Below are 17,333 nucleotides of genomic sequence, written 5' to 3'. Positions count from 1 at the left end.
CTCACCCGACGGAAAGGTTGCGAGCTGGCAAGTGAACTAATGCCCCTGAGCTAATGCCCATCAAAACGTTGCTTTTCTGGTGCAGCATAAGCTAAGGCAGGTTCACCGAATGTGTGGCAATTATTTTCTAAAACAATTACCACACGAACGCCAAAGCGTATCGCCAAAAGTTGGGCGACACTGTGCATCAAAGTGCACCATTCGTTCGCATCGTTTTCTTCATCCAAATACCAGCACCGCTCGCTCTAGCACCAGCGTAACAGCTGTTCTCCCCCCACCCAATCACACTACAGCGCATGCGCTGCGTTTATTCGTTGTCCGATCGCAGCAGGCGTGCCGTCTCGCTTTCTCGCACGGACCTATTGGGCTCCAACCGGCTTGCTCCGGGGGGCTCGACTCGATCAGACGGCGACTACACACTACTGTAGCCGCCGTGGGGCAGCAGTCTGGGAGCGTGCTATCCGTGCCGGCGTGAGCACGAATCCTGCCAACCTGGTACAATATTGCGGCCCGTACCTGACCCTCGTTTATAATAAACAAAAGTCTCATGTCGTCAGCGGTGGGGCCCTATCTCGTCTGGGTTGGCTGTCGCGCCATCCCCCCGGGGTCTTTGAACTTCTCAGGGTGAGCGAACCCAATGACACGCGGACAACAAGTCCACAACCTTATTCATGTACATTTACCAGGCGAGCAGCGTGGCAGCAGGCTCTCCCTGGCATCGGGTCGCAGTCGTGAGCGCGTTTGTGGTCTACCATGTACGTGGGCAGCCGGTAACCGGTTTTCGAGAAACGGTATGCCGTTATGGTGGTGGGTAGTATTGTCATCGTCACGCAGGTCTACACATTTATGTACAAATTTAAAAAGCTCACAAATTGGGGAGTATTTTTGCTTTTACTCACTCACTCATTTTGCTCCCTTTTCGTTTATATTTTTCAAAAAGTTTTTTTATATTTTCCGAGCATATTTGGAACAAAACTGTACGTTGTCATATAAAACTCGGCTTGCATTGGAACCGGTCTAAATGCGCGAGACATGTGCGTGCACGAACATTTGCACCACCGCGCGCATGCACCTTCCTGCCGCTGTTTTGCCCAGCAGCTCCTAGTTCGATTGTGTAGTGCAGCTGTACTGAGCGGTACCTTCTCGGTAGCTGCACTCCCGCTCGACCGGTTGATTCTTTTACTAATAAATTTCGGACGTGTTCGGGCTAGGTAGTACCGGGATCGCGTCTTGAGAGTCCCGAGTAGGTAGGCCCCCGGGCAGAAAGTTCCCGTTTGCTGAAAGTGGGTCAAACCTTCGGAGTCCGCTTCGAAACACTCAGTGCTACTCTGCTTCGACGGGTGGTGTCCATCGCTTGGCCATGGCTTTGGCCTCGTCCCCGATTTCAACCGACAAGTTAGCGGTAGTCGCAAATCAGGGCCGCGTGTAGCTTTCTCGGTTTTTGCGTCCCACGTGGCCGTATCGTACGTTTGCGTTGGTTCGCGGGCATGTCCAACGAATGGAACATTGCGTGCTCAATAATAGGCACTGAGTGCCGTCGGAAAGGAAATAAGAATTTTATCAGCTGATTATATAGCATAATAATTTTACTTTATTTTAACATATCCACAATAATTTAAAGAGAACGAGTGCGGGAATGTAAAATGTGTTTAAGAATGGCATCTAACTCTATTTTGAAGATGCAAATATAGTTTGAACTCCAATACGTTATTGATTCCTTCAATTGTTTTATTACAAGCTTTATATATAACACATTATATTACTTTATCATATTTTATTATATTAAATTACTTTAATTACTAAGATAGTTTCTGCACGTTTTCTATTGAAAAATAATATTTCGCTGCTACTAGCTTTCGATTATTCGTGCCCAGTGACAGCAGCCGATTGTCTATCACAGCTGTCAACGCGATTCTTATGACCCAACCTTCACTATCACTTTCGTCGCCATTTTTGTCGCGACGGTCCCCGTGCTGCTTAGCTGTGTGTTGTGAAAATTGAAGTGGAATTTTAGCTACCACCCCCGTGTTATTACCGGTGGTGCCCATCAGAATTTTTGGCCTTTGCAACTCTAAATTCGCATTTCGTGAGTACCGTTGGTTATACGTCCGTAAAGTGCACCGAAAAGTAGCTTCACTGCCACACCATCCCACATCGTAATCACTGCGTATATTCGTGATCGCGAAAAGAAGAAGAGAAGAACATCTGCGGGGCCCTAGCGGTCGAAAATAATCGCCGATATACGAAAAAAAACTTCCGAGGCCGCTCGCGAGCCAGCCCAAGAGCTTTACAGCTCTACTCAAGCAGCAGGAGAACTGTTATTCCCTCGTTTTTCCTACCAAGCAGAAGAAGAAATATTTCTTCTAGTTTTCTTTTTGAGAGGTGACCAACATGGCCTACTAAAGAAAAACAATGATGCCTCAACGTAAAGAAGCAGTTTTACTTCCCGCCGTCGCCGCCGCCGTCGTCGTCGTCGCTAGCGCAAGCAGCAGCAGCAGCCGCGCCCGTCGCGCTGCCTCCACCGTTGAAACCCATCGAAAGGGAGAGTATTTTTATAGCGTAAACGAAGAGTTGTTCTATTCGCAAGCTGTACTGCCAGCAAGATATCTAAATGGAGAAGAATCGCTATACCAATCAGAATCTGTCCAAGGGGCAGCTTTCTGAGACGAAGAAAAACCAAGGTAACAGACCTACCGTAAACCGCCGCCACTAAGATTGTTAATGCTTTTTTTTTTGTTTTTCCATTTCTCTTGTTTAGATGTTTCTGTTAAGTGGCCTCGCCAATCCAAGCGTCGCGGAGAACAGTCAGACAGTGGTAACCATCGCAACGGAGCTAGCACCGGTAAAGTACCGAACGCGAACAAAAATCGTTATCAGAACAACTACAACTACGATGCTAGGCAACGGTCGCAACGGCCTGCTAAGCCCGCGGGTGACACTGACGGGTGTACCCTGGCCGACGAGCAACCGTCCGAAGGCGGAACCTCCGGATTAGTGCCGCCGACTAAGCCGAACCCGACGCACGGCGTTCGGGGCGAACTACATTCGGTGTTTGCACCCGGTTCGAAGAAGCAGAGCCTGAACCATCTGCTGAATTATCACTACGCGCCGCGAGACCGCGACCAGCCGGTTCGGTTCTCGCGCACGGGTAACATCCGCAAGGTGTCACAGCAATCGCACGGCAGCTACAACAAGGAACAATTTCTGCAGGCCAACTGCCAGTTCGTGGTGCGAGCTGGAGAAGACTACGACGCGCTGCTCGCCACTCCGGACCAGTTGGTTGACTGGGGTAAAGTGGAACAGGTCCACGTGTTAAGCTCTGAGGAGCCGCAGTGTCCCATATGTCTATATCCACCGGTCGCAGCCAAAATGACCAAGTGTGGCCATGTGTACTGTTGGCCTTGCATCTTGCACTATCTCGCGCTGTCGGACAAGGTATGGCGCAAGTGTCCCATCTGTTACGATGCGATTCACCTACCGGACTTGCGGTCGGCCGTATCCAAACCGTTCCATGCGTTTGGCATCGGAGAGTACGTCACGCTTCAGTTGATGCGCCGCGAGAAGGGCTCGATGCAGGTGGTAGAGGTGACCGAGCAGCTATCAAGAGCAATGTTGGGTGCTGGATTCGAAGGCCCACCGATTCCGTACTTTGATGCTATCGGAGGCAACAGCATACTAACGAAGCTGCTGCTGACAGACACGGCCCAGATGCTGAAGATAATGGGGCGCGAACGGATGGAGCTTGAGAATCAGCTCGTAGCAGATGGCGCGGACGCACCGGAGAACATCTTTGTCCAGCAGGCACTCGATTTGCTCGCCGAAAGGTGCGGTAGTTTGAGGGCAGGGAAGGTGATCGATTTTCCCGTAACATTTGTCGAAGAGCAGGTGCAATCTGCGAATGAACCAGGGAAGCGAGAAGAAGCCACTGGTGGCGTGGAATTGCAAGAGTCCGAAGCAGCCGTTCTCGGATTGGCCCAAAGCGGTGTTGTGGGATCGTTAGATGAGTTTGTAATCGACGAGGAGAGCAATTTCACCGTCGGTGATATCGACATCGTCCCCACGGCGCAGTGTGCGGGTGAACACTTTTACTTCTACCAATCGGTAGACGGGCAGCCGCTGTTTTTGCACTCCATCAACAGTCGCATGTTGCAGGCTATGTACGGCAGCTTGGACTGCAGCCCGCACCGCATTACGGGGCGCGTTGTGCAGAAGGATTCGTGTTCGATGGACGAAAATCTGCGCCGCCGGTTGAAGTACCTGCAACATCTACCGGTTTGCACCCAGTTCGACGTGGTTGAGCTGGACTTTGGACCGTCATCGAGCGAACTTGTTTCGGAAGAGGTATTGCGCCAGTTCCATGATGAGCTCGTCAGTCGGAACCGTACGCGTCAGAAACGCGCAAAAGCGGAGCAGAAACGGGAAAAGCAAATCTTTGAGTTCAACGAACGGCAACTCGGCAAGGCGATGGCACGATCGGCACGAATTTCCATCGATTCAACCAAACAGTTTCCCTCGGTAAGGACAATTAATTGCAGTACGATAAATGCGGCGCAAGATTGTAATCAATATGTATGCTTTTCCATCTGATAGTGCGGTTTTTCCGAATCGTATCCTGATTCGATGTCATCATTAGGAACAAGCCCTGTTCCAAGCGACGTCTCAAGTTCCCCTGGATCTAGTGTGTCAGCAGTGTCCTCCTGGTCGAAGGTAAGCGATTAACAATAACTAGATATCAGTAGATCGGTATTAACACATATTCATTCGCTGTATATCAGATGGTCTCCACCCAACCTACCAGCAGCCAGCGTTGGCCATCGTTGGGAGGTGGCACTTCATCCTCTTCAGTGGTTCAAGCCCCGAAAGTTGTTCAGGTCACTGGAAGCCGCATAACGCCTTCCACAGCTAGCTCGCTCAGGTTCGGCGGGTGGCGCCAGCCGACGTCGGATATTGATGAAGATGAAACCGATGAGGAGGCCATTGCCGCCAGAGCTCCCCGCTTCAACAACAATCTTGGGCGAGCCATTGAAGCCGCACTCGAGAAAAAGGGTTCGCTTTCAAATCAATGCACTGTCGGAGCGGGAACAGCAACCGCATCCACTGGGGGAAAGCGTAAGAAAAACAAAAAGACTCTTCTTTTTGCGTCGGGAATGAACCTGAACTGAATGCGAGTGTCAGTTGTTCATATAACCGCTGGAGTAGATGTATGTGGGTGGAATTTGATTTATATGCTAGTTGTTTTGTTTATCGCCGTGTGTCAAATTATTTCCATGTTACGTTTTAAAGCATGTCGTACCGCATCTTCTCTCCTCTGGAATATTTTTGCTTTGCTACACGAATGTGCAATGCGCTTCATCTTCTTTTGGGGACGTGTAAAACATGGAATCGTAAAAATAGCTATTTTTTTGCAAAAATTACTTTCCTTTAGTTTCTCTGACGTAAAAACAATAAACTAATGATAGATTGCATGCTTCAGTAATGGGAAATATGAACTGGGGGTAAATACCCTGGACAAACTATCTATGTGTCCTTTCTACAACGTCAAAAATCGGAATATAATTTCGACCAAACGTAATGTGGGTTTAGGAATAAATAATAAAAATTATATCCAAACAATATAACGAAACATTAAAAGCTATGATTAATGAACTGCCTGTGTCATTAATTTTTGCATCTTAACTAAAACAAAATCACAGCAATGAAGGCAGACAACAAACCATCCGTATTTCCATTTAAAACAATGAATTATGTATTATTTCATTACAGCATCGAAGATTTCATTTTTCTACTGAGTAGGATTATCTTAATGCTAGTTGATTATTCTTGCCTCTTGTTTTAAGAAAGAGTTTGGCAAGCACACAGTTCCGCTTTCTTATGTAATCTGCAATCTTTAGCAGACCCGTGCGGAGCTGGTGCCATACGGGGGGGGATGCAATGTGAGTTTCATGCTACTCAGTCAATATGATTCCTTAACATTCAAAATGTGAACATTTAACGAGTATCCGATCTAATCTTATGCTTCTAGCGTGTGCAAATACGTCCATACGATACGAATGTCGCACTCGACAGTGCGTTCACAATCGACACTCGATCCAGTAGTAGTTTTGCTCCCCTCAATTTCATACTACCTTCCCTTATTACCTATAAATCGATGTGAAGTAGCTACGTAATGTTATAAATTAGATTTGTGTCGTCCTAAAACAAAAGCACCCTCGGGAAGAATCGCTCGGGAGAGCAAATGCACTGATTTTCTTGACCTCGCGACTTATTCCTCTTGGAAGGCATCTTCACTTCCTTCCTCGCCTTCCACTTCACCGGCTTGTGCTTCATCGCCATCCTCTCCATCGGTGTTCTCTTCCTCCTCGTCTTCAGCGTCACCATCATCATCTGCATTTGCATCGTCGTCTTCATCATCGTCTCCACTGTGCTTCGTCTTGGCCTGGCCCATTCGGGTTCCGTTCGATCGATTAGTACCGTGCTTTTCGATGAACTTCTGGTACTCTTCCTTGGCTCGGGCCTCCATCGTTTCGACATCGATGATCTGTACGCGCAACTGCTTCGACTGCTCAATGCACCGTACCCTTATCTCCATATACTCATCCGCTCGTTTGTCTTCCCAGCACGAGTACTGTGAGAGGTGAGAAAAATAAAACATTTTATAACGTAGCAATATTGAGAGTACCGTCCAACGTACCACCATCGAAGAGGTGAACTGCGGTGTGCTAGCATCCACCGATTTGTCACGGAAATATTTCTGCAGCAAGCTTGATCCATCCCGACGCCACAAACACACTTTCAAGTTGTCCCGTATGCCTTCCTCCAGATCCGCACGGCTAACGAGCAGCTTTAGGTAGCCGCTCTTGTCGGGAAAGCTGCTGACCAAATTGACCACCTTCCGTTGAATCGGTTTCGACGCCAATTCTGAACTGGACGAATCCAACCCGGAAGTAGAGGCTGACGGGCTAAGCTTTACCAGGCTTTTGGCTGCCATCGACGTGGATGGAGTTGTGCTGTTCGCATTTTTTCGACCGTAAGTGCGTTGCGGTTTCCCTGCAGATTTTCGACCACGCTTTGAATGTCGAGGGGAAGAACCTTCACTACCATCGCTATCGGATTGGTCATCATCGTCGTCTTCGTCCTCATCATCATCGACGGTTTTACGCTTTCTACCGGCACTTCGCCCCTTGGTGGTAGATTTTCGTCCTCGACTTCTACCGTTGCTTCGTCCACCACGCTTACCGCCTACGGTGCCAGTAAGAATATCACGTGTCTTACGCTTCAGAGCCTTCGATTCGCCCTTCTCCGGTCGCCAATCTTCTTCCGAATCCTCGAAGTCCGATTCCTCGTCGAAATCGGAACCATCCAAGGTTGTCGTGACCATTTCTGTCCGGCTCCGCATTATGCTGCCTGTGCGTTTTCAGTATTATTACCAACCTTACACTAGTCCTACAGATATCAATCAATGAAACGATTGTTTCTTAGTAATACCTTCCCATAAAGCATCTGTTACCTTCGTAGAGACACTGCTGGAATCTGCCAAAAATTCCTCTATAGTGGCGTTTGATTACGATCCCGTAACTTGTTCTTTTAGGGTTGACTTTGAAACTATTTGCCAGCGATATTGGACGGCTTGGTTTAGATAGGAGTTCAGAGAATTATGCTTATTTGCACTGAGTTTTAGTGTTTGCATACCATTTGACAGCGTACACAAACTATTGCACAGAGAAAAGCGACTAGTCGAACAATATTGGACTATTTTTGCCCTAATTTGTATGGCAGGTCTGAACGCTGTTTTGACATTTCATAGTTTTACATGAACTCTTGTGACAGTCGATAGTGCATTCAAAGTGGTAATGAACATTGTAGTCTGTGCAGTTAGAGCCAGTCTTTCGATGGGAAGGAATGAAATAGTTCGTATTGTATTGTCGTCAAGACGAGAAGAGATTTCATTTATTACTGCTAATAACAGTTCTTTTCCAGGAAAATACGCTAAATATTTTTTGAAGATTTAGTTACACTTTAGCAATTTGGCTTTAGATTTTTGTTTCAATCCCATTGTGCATTCAATTTTGACAGATCAGATAGACACGAATAAGGCGGATTAAGCCAATCTTCTGCTTATATTTGTTATGATTGACGTATATTTCTAAAGACTTTACTTTCGAAAGGCTTAAACATTATCAATCGGTCTAGAAACAAACATTAATCGTTAGCGCATATTCTAAGCAGCTAAGCCCACAGGACGTCTAATTCATTGGAGAGATTCATTCGGAGCTATGTAAATGCGTTGTCTACAATAGGCATGGTATCGTTTGAAACATGTCGTGTTTGCATAGAACCATATTACCAGTGCTGGAAATTATTCGAAGAGTGTTACATGACGCCACTAGGCTCTACACCGGCTTCGCTGATCACCGAGTGCACCGGGATTAACGTCCATCCTAACGATGGCTTACCAGAGTGGGTGTGCGACGACTGTCTGGATGCGTTAGTGCAGGCGTACAACATACGAATAAAATGCATTTCATCAGATCGGAAATTAAGAGACAATCTGCTTGAAAAGCATGCAACTTCATTCGAATCATTATGCATCACGGAACAGGTAGTTATTATAGATGAAGATGAATTCAAAGAACAAAGATTGGAAGAGTATCAAAGCATGGACGACGATGCTGAAAATGACTTCCGTACACAAAGCGAAACAACGGTCAACGAAATAGAGTACGCCGATGACGCATGCGACCTAACGAATCAAACATTGGATGAAGACATTTTTATAGAAGATCCTTTAAAGTCTAACCAGAGCGCGGTCGATTTTGATTCTTTGAGTGATGACGAAAGCGTTACAAATTCAAACCAACTTGATTTGAATGCGACTGTAATAGTAGTTTCTCTCGATTCAGAACATATTCCTAAAAGCAACAGCTTTTCGTGTCCAAACTATTATACCATACCGCAACATGGAAATGGCGTTGAAAACTTAAAAAAACAAAATAAGAGTCAAACAAAAACTCAAGTAAAAACAATGCATGGTGTTGTTGAGGATACTCCTCAAAATATAATACCAACAGCTACAAACAAACCGTTGTCGCTTAAAAAGTCCCTTACTAACAACATTCAACCAAAAACGAAGAAGGAAATGAAGAACAAAAGTAAAACTGTTACAGATAAGAAACCAAGAAGATCCAAATTTCCTTGCCCTGTTTGTAAAAAATTATTCACCAGCATGGGCAATGTGAACGCACATGTCGCATGTATACATCACCACGAAAAACCACATTGTTGTGAGGTGTGTGGACATCGTTTTTTTAGTAAGGCTGCTTACAAAACACATCTAGATCGCCATTATGGTAATCGACCTTTTCCTTGTACCATGTGCAAGAAAACGTTCGGTAGCTCGGGTAATTTGAAAACTCATATACGTATGCATTTATCTATCAAGCCATACAGTTGCGGTTTTTGTGATAAACAATATAGCGACATTTCCAGCAAGATACAGCACGAATATTCGCACACCGGTGATTATCCGTTTTCTTGCACGAACTGTCCACGAAAATTTATAAAGAAAAAATTATATCTTCGCCACATGGAAGGATGTGTAACAACAGTAGAGGGTGATAACCATATCTCGAACGTATAAGAGATTAGCAGCAAGAACGAATAAGTTGATTAAATGTAACAAAAATCTCCAAATGATCGCTTAGCATTTAGAATGTACAAATTGAACGATTTTCAAACTCAACTACTTCAGTCAGTTATTTATAGCGAAAGAAATTAGTGTAAAAATGATTCAATGCGAGAATTCGTACATGAAATAAAGAACAGAATTCATATTACTACACTGTGTAGTTAGTTTTAAAAAATAAAGAAGATGAATAATACAATAAATGAATGAATTGAAAAAAATAGAGTAAAAATTGGAGAATTGATGTCCCAGCAAAAATATACATAAAAAACACAACTAGATTTCTAAATAGATTTGCCTAAAACTTAGCCTTTTCAAATAACTGAAAGCTAAAATTGGGACCGACAATTTTTACAAGAAAAACCAGTTGAAGGAAATCAAACATGACACATTTTCAGGAATTGAAAAAAATTCATACAATTGCATGACACTAATGTACGGACAGTCTGTTATAGCAATTAATTATATCAGTCACGTTTGCCGCAATGAGCTAACCTTAGAGCTCCAATTATGTGCAATGTTTATGTTTTGTTAGTACCAGAATACGACTCCGCCTGGTGTTCGCGAAAGGTTCGTAGCATTTAACATTTATGGATAACATTTCGAAGCAAACTATTAATGAACTATCCATACATGCATGCCAACACATCCGTAGATGTGGTTTTCTGGAAAAAAATAGGATAATGCAACGTCTGCATTAAAATGGAATCGTCCAGGACATGCCGTGTTTGTATGGTAGAAAATAAGGAGTCTTGGAAATTGTTTGAAGAATGCTACATGACCCCACTGGACAACACGCCAGCCTCGTTGATCACCGTGTGTAGTGGAATTACGGTTAATGCCAACGATGGCTTACCGGAATGGGTGTGCGACGATTGTCTGGAAGCATTGGTTCAAGCGTACAACATTCGAATAAAATGTATTTCATCTGATCGGAAACTACGGGAGAATCGGTTAGAGAAACTCGGAGATCATATTCCACGGATGGAATCTCAAACACCACACATGGAAATTGCGTATGCTGAATTAATAAGCATCAACAATGAGGAATACTTGAGCGAAGACATTTCCACAGAGTATCCGATGGAACGGAATTCTGAGCCTGGAAGTGAATTGTTAAGTGATAGCGAAAGTGTAAATGAAACACTTCCAGTCGATTTAAAGGCGGCGGTCATTGTCTTATCAGATTCTGAATCTGAAGAACAACCGGAGAGCAACACCAAAGAATACTCGAATTGTTCATTGACGCCGCCTCATACAACTCAGGAGACTAATAGTACAGACGATGACTCGCAAAATAGTTTTCAAATGATTGCGAACACTAAAATTGGGATGCTATTAAAGCAAATTGAAAGTCATGAAATTGTATCAATAGTGCCACATAACGAACCGATTGAAAAGAAAGTGGAGCAAAACCGATGGAAAGAGTTAGAAAGTGAGGCTAATGTTGATGTTATACCCCAAGAAATAGTCCATGAGGGAGTCAACTCAACAAATAGAAAATCTGTTACAAGAACTGGAAAACAATTAATACCTAACGATTGCGTTGCATCTGAAAATAACTCTAAAGTTATATCACATATCGAACATGAACAGCAAAACCCGAATCAAGGTATAAGCGGTATTTCATACCTGAATATGAATTTTCAAACTAATTGCCAGCCTGTTGAAAACTCCGGGAATACAGAATTTGATGTTCAGAAACAAAATGTTGAACTTAAGCTTTGTCCAAAACTTGTTATGATTGGATCGCGATACAAGAAACCTTCGATTAATAACTCTGCAATTATAATATCTGGATCTACGAATCAAAGCAGTCAAGCACTGCTGCCTCCATTGGCCATATTTAACGAATCAGAGGCAATAACCACATCGTCGAATGCAATCGAAAGTGAAGCTGTTGCGGAGAGCAAACCTGTGGACACAAAATTTCCCTGTCCGATTTGCAATAAAGTTTTTACAACTAACGGCAATATGAAAAGTCACATTTCATATTTACATCAAAATAAGAAACCGTTTTGTTGTGAGGTTTGTGGACATCGTTTTCACAACAAAAATGCCTACAATAATCATATGAATCGTCATTACGGTCACCGACCCTTTCCTTGTACCATGTGCGAGAAAACGTTCGCATGCATCGAGAGCATGAAAGTCCACAGGAATACGAAGCACTTAGCTATGAAGCAATACGGTTGCCGCTATTGTGATAAAAAATTTGGCTTTCCAACTGATAGAAAACGACACGAATATTCACACACTGGAGATTATCCGTTTTTTTGCTTGAACTGTCTACGAAAATTTGATCGGAAAAAAGTATATCTTCGCCACATGGAAGGATGTGTAGCAACGCCAGATGACGATGAAAGCTGTTCAAAAAAATCGACAAATTGCGAATGAGAATAGATGGATAAACCATATTATCAAGATACCGTTTTGTTGGTTTGACGTATGTTCTAACAATAAAGTATAATCCTAGAATTGCTTGTCAGTCCACATCAAGCATCAGAGTCGGAAGGTTCTAACGGTAAAATTCTTTCTTTAGTCCCGCAGTGTTAAATTAAACCGCATTGATTTCACTGCGTCTTTTCGCTTATTCAATTGGCTTGTGAGTGGTACAAAGCTCCAAGACTAAGATTTATAATTAGAGAAGCGTTTAGATATCTTTTATAAGTGAAAATCACAAAAATGAGGGTTAAGCTTCCAATTACATTGTAGTGAACCTCGTGTGTTTCTGCTTTGGGGTAGGCCATAATCCCTGTCGTTCGAAATGGAAGAGACGAAAAGAGACACAATGATATAAAATTAACTGTTGCCTACCGGTGTTTGGTTTAACTTCCTGTTATCGTGTCGTTCATTAGCATGCCGGGGTAGCGAGTCCGTTCAAAATATAAAGATAGAAGTGAGATACAAATAACCGTATTATAATTGAAAGTCAGAAAAAAGGGTTATGTATATGATTGCGATGTAGTGAAACTCGTGCTATGTTTCATTCGCATAAAATAAGGCGAAGAAGAATCGTTTGTAGTTGTTATTCAACAGAATATAATCCCCGGCAATGGGAGTTCTATTGGTTGCTGTTCATAGGCTAGATGACACAAAGGTAAGTGGTTTACCCGTATTATTATATAATATTCACGTTGGATTTAGTTTACTTTTAAGCGCATGAACTCATTTGTACTGTTTGAAAAAGGTGACAAAGTTTTGCTTCCTTTCCATTTAATCCATATAAATTATATATAATGTAGGTATTATGAAATACCATGAAAAAACAATTTTTTTCTCAAAATGTGTTTCTCAGTCAATATTGATATCGAAAGATTTTATCTTCCCATTTGAATAGCTCTGTTTTTGCTCCTCACACAACATTCCCATCGGAATTTTGAGTAAAGAAGAAAATTCAGAAATTCTATTGATAACGAATATGTCCGATATTTGGTACATATTTGCTTTTATTCTTTCAACTAGGGATGCAGATTTCCTCTTGCCAGCCGTATTACTCTGACGTTCGTTCTCTTAAGTTTCCTTAACCTCTTACACCTCCTTGGCCTGTTAAACCTTTTTAGCATCGGTCACCTAGTCGTCCAAACCCTTCTGGGCGGTTGTCCGATTGTCTGCATTACACCCGATGGGACATTGCTTCGTACGCCTATTCATTTTTTTAAATTCGTAGCGATCTATACACATCAAATGTCCTTTAACACATATGAGTCTAAAAATCCTTCTAAGCATCTTCTCAGCTCAAGAACAAAGAAGCAAGAGCAGAAAGAGAACAAAGTCCTTGTCTCAGTTTTATGAGTAGTGCTTGTGGATGTGAGTGCTGCAACTATGTTTGTATAATTCCAGTTTATGTGGTAAATTTTCCTCTAATTTAGACTACAGTACAACCTATTGGCTATAAACATCCTCTTCTTCTTTGTCAAGATTTGATTACGGTATGTTTCAAAAGTTTAACTGTAAACTGGGTCCTACAGCACTACTTCGTTAATTCTCATATGAGTGTAGCTCCTCCGCCTAAGTTATTTATATTAATATTACAGTTGATGTTAGCTTTTAAAACAAGATAAGAAAAGTTCTAGACCTATTCAACTTTGCGCTTGTCTATCGATTCAACAGCTCTGGATAGAATCTAGTAGCGCCACGTGCTCCGACATCCTGAAAATTTGTAACGTCGACTAATTGGCGCATGGCGAACGGTCACATACCATGCTTGATTGATACTTAGGTACGATACAATACCAGTTTTTTATGATAAACCACGAGGTTTAAGAGGCGAAAGTAAAAGATTCAGAGTCTCTATAAAAATTAATGAAAAAGTAATAAACTACGCGGATAAACAGTATAATATTATAACCCTTTATCCATCTTCTCGCTGTTTTTCTATTTCAAAGTTCTTTATTCAGTTATAATTTTGTATCATTGTTTTATCGAGAAGAAATTGTTCAATTTATGTAGGAGAGCAAAGGTCTTATTAAATATTAAATTATCTTAAATGGAGCAAAAATCCCACTATCCGTCAGTTTTGACTGTACCGCAATGAGCTAACCAGGTTGTGTGACTTGGTGTAGAATTGTTGATAAGGTTTTGTCAAACATGCTTTCAACTACGAGAGATTCTAATCCTTCTTGAAGCAAAACAGTACTTGATATTTAATTATCCATCCTGGCATGCCCACTGTGCCGAAAAGTATTTCATTCCCTTGAGGCGGTGTTGTGGAAAACGGACAAACCAAATGCGTTAGCTGTATGAATGATGGATTCGTCCAGAACATGCCGTGTTTGTATGGCAGAAAATAAGGAGTCTTGGAAATTGTTTGAAGAATGCTACATGACGCCACTGGACAACACGCCAGCCTCGTTGATCACCGTGTGTAGTGGAATTACGGTTAATGCCAACGATGGCTTACCGGAATGGGTGTGCGACGATTGTCTGGAAGCATTGGTTCAAGCGTACAACATTCGAATAAAATGTATTTCATCTGATCGGAAACTACGGGAGAATCGGTCAGAGAAACTCGGAGATCATATTCCTCGGATGGAATCTCAAACACCACATATGGAAATTGCGTATGCTGAATTAATAAGCATCAACAATGAGGAATACTTGAGCGAAGACATTTCCACAGAGTATCCGATGGAACAGAATTCTGAGCCTGGATGTGAATTGTTAAGTGATAGCGAAAGTGTAAATGAAACACTTCCAGTCGATTTAAAGGCGGCAGTCATTGTCTTATCAGATTCTGAATCTGAAGAACAACCGGAGAGCAACACCAAAGAATACTCGAATTGTTCATTGACGCCGCCTCATACAACTCAGGAGACTAATAGTACAGACGATGACTCGCAAAATAGATTTCAAATGATTGCGAACACTAAAATTGGGATGCTATTAAAGCAAATTGAAAGCCATGGAATTGTATCAGTAGTGCCACATAACGAACCGATTGAAAAGAAAGTGCAGCAAAACCGATGGAAAGAGTTAGAAAGTGTGGCTAATGTTGATGTAATACTCCAAGAAATAGTCCATGAGGGAGTCAACTCAACAGATGGAAAATCTGTTACAAGAACTGGAAAACAATTAATACCTAATGATTGCGTTGCATATGAAAATAACTCTAAAGTTATATCACATATCGAACATGAACAGCAAAACCCGAATCAAGGTATAAGCGGTGTTTCATACCTGAATATGAATTTTCAAACTAATAGCCAGCCTGTTGAAAACTCCGGGAGTACAGAATTTGATGTTCAGAAACAAAATGATGAACTTAAGCTTTGTCCACAACTTGTTATGATTGGATCGCGATACAAGAAACCTTCGATTAATAACTCTGCAATTATAATATCTGGATCTACGAATCAAAACAGTCAAGCACTGCTGCCTCCTTTGGCCATATTTAACGAATCAGAGGCAATAACCACATCGTCGAATGCAATCGAAAGTGAAGCTGTTGTGGAGAGCAAACCTGTGGACACAAAATTTCGCTGTCCGATTTGCAATAAAGTTTTTAAAACTAATGGCAGTATGAAAGGTCACATTTCATATTTACATCAAAATAAGAAACCGTTTTGTTGTGAGGTTTGTGGACGTCGTTTTTACAACAAAACTGCCTACAATAATCATATGAATCGTCATTACGGTCACCGACCCTTTCCTTGTACCATGTGCGAGAAAACGTTCGTATGCATCGAGAACATGAAAGTCCACAGGAATACGAAGCACTTAGCTATGAAGCAATACGGTTGCCGCTATTGTGATAAAAAATTTGGCTTTCCAACTGATAGAAAACGACACGAATATTCACACACTGGAGATTATCCGTTTTTTTGCTTGAACTGTCTACGAAAATTTGATCGGAAAAAAGTATATCTTCGCCACATGGAAGGATGTGTAGCAACGCCAGATGACGATGAAAGCTGTTCAAAAAAATCGACAAATTGCGAATAAGAATAGATGGATAAACCATATTATCAAGATACCGTTTTGTTGGTTTGACGTATGTTTTAACAATAAAGTATTATCCTTGAATTGCTTGTCAGTCTACATCAGGCATCAGAGTCGGAAGATTCTAACGGTAAAATTCTTTTTTTTAGTCCCGCAGTGTTAAATTAAACCGCATTGATTTCACTGCCTTTTTTCGCTTATTTAATTAGCTTGTGGGGTACAAAATTCCAAGACTAAGATTTGTAATTAGAGAAGCGTTTAAATATCTTTTATAAGTGAAAGTCACAAAAGAGAGGTTAACCCTACAAAAAAGGTCGGTTTAGCTTCCAATTACGTTGTAGTTGAACCTCGTGATTTTCTCTTGCCAGCCGTATTTCTCTTACGTTCTTTCTCTTAATTTTCCACAACCTCCCATATCTCCTTGGCCTGTTAAACTTTTTTAGCATTGAATATCTAGTCCGTCCTCCTAACCCTTGTATAAATGGATATTATACCCTTGTTTAATGGATGTATAAACATCAAATGTCCTTAAACACATACGAGTTTAAAAATCGTTTTGGGCATCTTCTCAGCTATGAAGGTTTGTCAAGTTTGAACAAAATCCTTGTCTCAGTTTTATGAGTAGTGCTTATGGATGTGAGTGCTGCAACTGGGTTTGTATAATTCCAGTTTATGTGGAAAATTTTCTTCAGGCTACAGTACAATCTATTGGCTATAAACATCCTCTTCTTCTTTGTCAAGATTTGATTACGGTATGTTTCAAAAGTTTAACTGTAAACTGGGTCCTACAGCACTACTTCATTATTTCGAGTGTAACTCCTCCGCCTAAGTTATTTATATTAATATTACAGTTGGTGTTAGCTTTTAAAACAAGCTAAGAAAAGTTCTAGAGCTATTTAACTTTGCGCTTGTCTATCGATTCAATAGCTCTGAATAGAATCTGGCAGCGCCACGTGCTCCGACATCCTGAAAATTTGTTACGTCGACTAATTGGCGCATGGCGAACGGTCACATACCATGCTTGATTGATACTTAGGTACGATACAATACCAGTCTTTTATGATAACCCACGAGGTTTAAGAGGCGAAAGTAAAAGATTCAGAGTCTCTATAAAAATTAAAAAAAAATAATAAACTACGCGTATAAACAGTATAATATCCATCTTTATCTCTCTTCTCGCTGTTTTTCTTTTTAAAAGTTCTTTATTCAG

At 42.0% G+C, this 17,333-nt stretch overlaps 3 protein-coding genes across 3 annotated transcripts; 2 read left to right on the top strand and 1 right to left on the bottom strand.

Annotated features, from left to right (window-relative positions):
* Positions 1–2,611: 2,611 nt before the first annotated feature.
* LOC128723083 (RING finger protein 10) lies at positions 2,612–5,625 on the top strand. The gene is made up of 4 exons (XM_053816792.1): positions 2,612–2,681; positions 2,759–4,515; positions 4,591–4,707; positions 4,776–5,625. Exons 1-4 carry the CDS (start codon positions 2,612–2,614, stop codon positions 5,160–5,162), a joined length of 2,331 nt encoding a protein of 776 aa, XP_053672767.1. The 3' UTR covers positions 5,163–5,625.
* A 205-nt stretch (positions 5,626–5,830) lies between these two features.
* Positions 5,831–7,396, bottom strand: LOC128726114 (glutamic acid-rich protein). Its single transcript, XM_053819903.1, has 2 exons — positions 6,692–7,396; positions 5,831–6,625 (listed from the first exon to the last, which is right to left on the bottom strand). Exons 1-2 carry the CDS (start codon positions 7,394–7,396, stop codon positions 6,263–6,265), a joined length of 1,068 nt encoding a protein of 355 aa, XP_053675878.1. The 3' UTR covers positions 5,831–6,262.
* A 3,063-nt stretch (positions 7,397–10,459) lies between these two features.
* On the top strand, positions 10,460–16,580 carry LOC128723814 (zinc finger protein 721-like). The gene is made up of 3 exons (XM_053817579.1): positions 10,460–10,635; positions 15,547–15,932; positions 16,567–16,580. The coding sequence occupies exons 1-3, from the start codon at positions 10,460–10,462 to the stop codon at positions 16,578–16,580; spliced, it is 576 nt and encodes a 191-aa protein (XP_053673554.1).
* The last annotated feature ends 753 nt before the right edge of the window (positions 16,581–17,333 follow it).

This window comes from Anopheles nili, chromosome 3 (genome assembly GCF_943737925.1).
Source record: "Anopheles nili chromosome 3, idAnoNiliSN_F5_01, whole genome shotgun sequence".
Taxonomy (NCBI): domain Eukaryota; kingdom Metazoa; phylum Arthropoda; class Insecta; order Diptera; family Culicidae; genus Anopheles; species Anopheles nili.
Note: the sequence above shows the minus strand (reverse complement) of the source record. Positions and strands in the feature narration are given on the sequence as shown.

What these genes read in the sequence shown, in the direction of transcription:
- LOC128723814 (XM_053817579.1), top strand. Translation starts at nt 10,460, where the DNA reads ATGACCCCACTGGACAACACGCCAGCCTCGTTGATCACCGTGTGTAGT. An exon ending in CGGAAACTACGGGAGAATCG is followed by an intron (nt 10,636 to 15,546) that starts GTTAGAGAAACT and finishes GAATCAAAACAG; the next exon opens with TCAAGCACTGCTGCCTCCTT.
- LOC128723083 (XM_053816792.1), top strand. Translation starts at nt 2,612, where the DNA reads ATGGAGAAGAATCGCTATACCAATCAGAATCTGTCCAAGGGGCAGCTT. An exon ending in CAACCAAACAGTTTCCCTCG is followed by an intron (nt 4,516 to 4,590) that starts GTAAGGACAATT and finishes TCCATCTGATAG; the next exon opens with TGCGGTTTTTCCGAATCGTA. An exon ending in CAGTGTCCTCCTGGTCGAAG is followed by an intron (nt 4,708 to 4,775) that starts GTAAGCGATTAA and finishes GCTGTATATCAG; the next exon opens with ATGGTCTCCACCCAACCTAC.
- LOC128726114 (XM_053819903.1), bottom strand. Translation starts at nt 7,396, where the DNA reads ATGCGGAGCCGGACAGAAATGGTCACGACAACCTTGGATGGTTCCGAT. An exon ending in AGTTCACCTCTTCGATGGTG is followed by an intron (nt 6,626 to 6,691) that starts GTACGTTGGACG and finishes CACCTCTCACAG; the next exon opens with TACTCGTGCTGGGAAGACAA.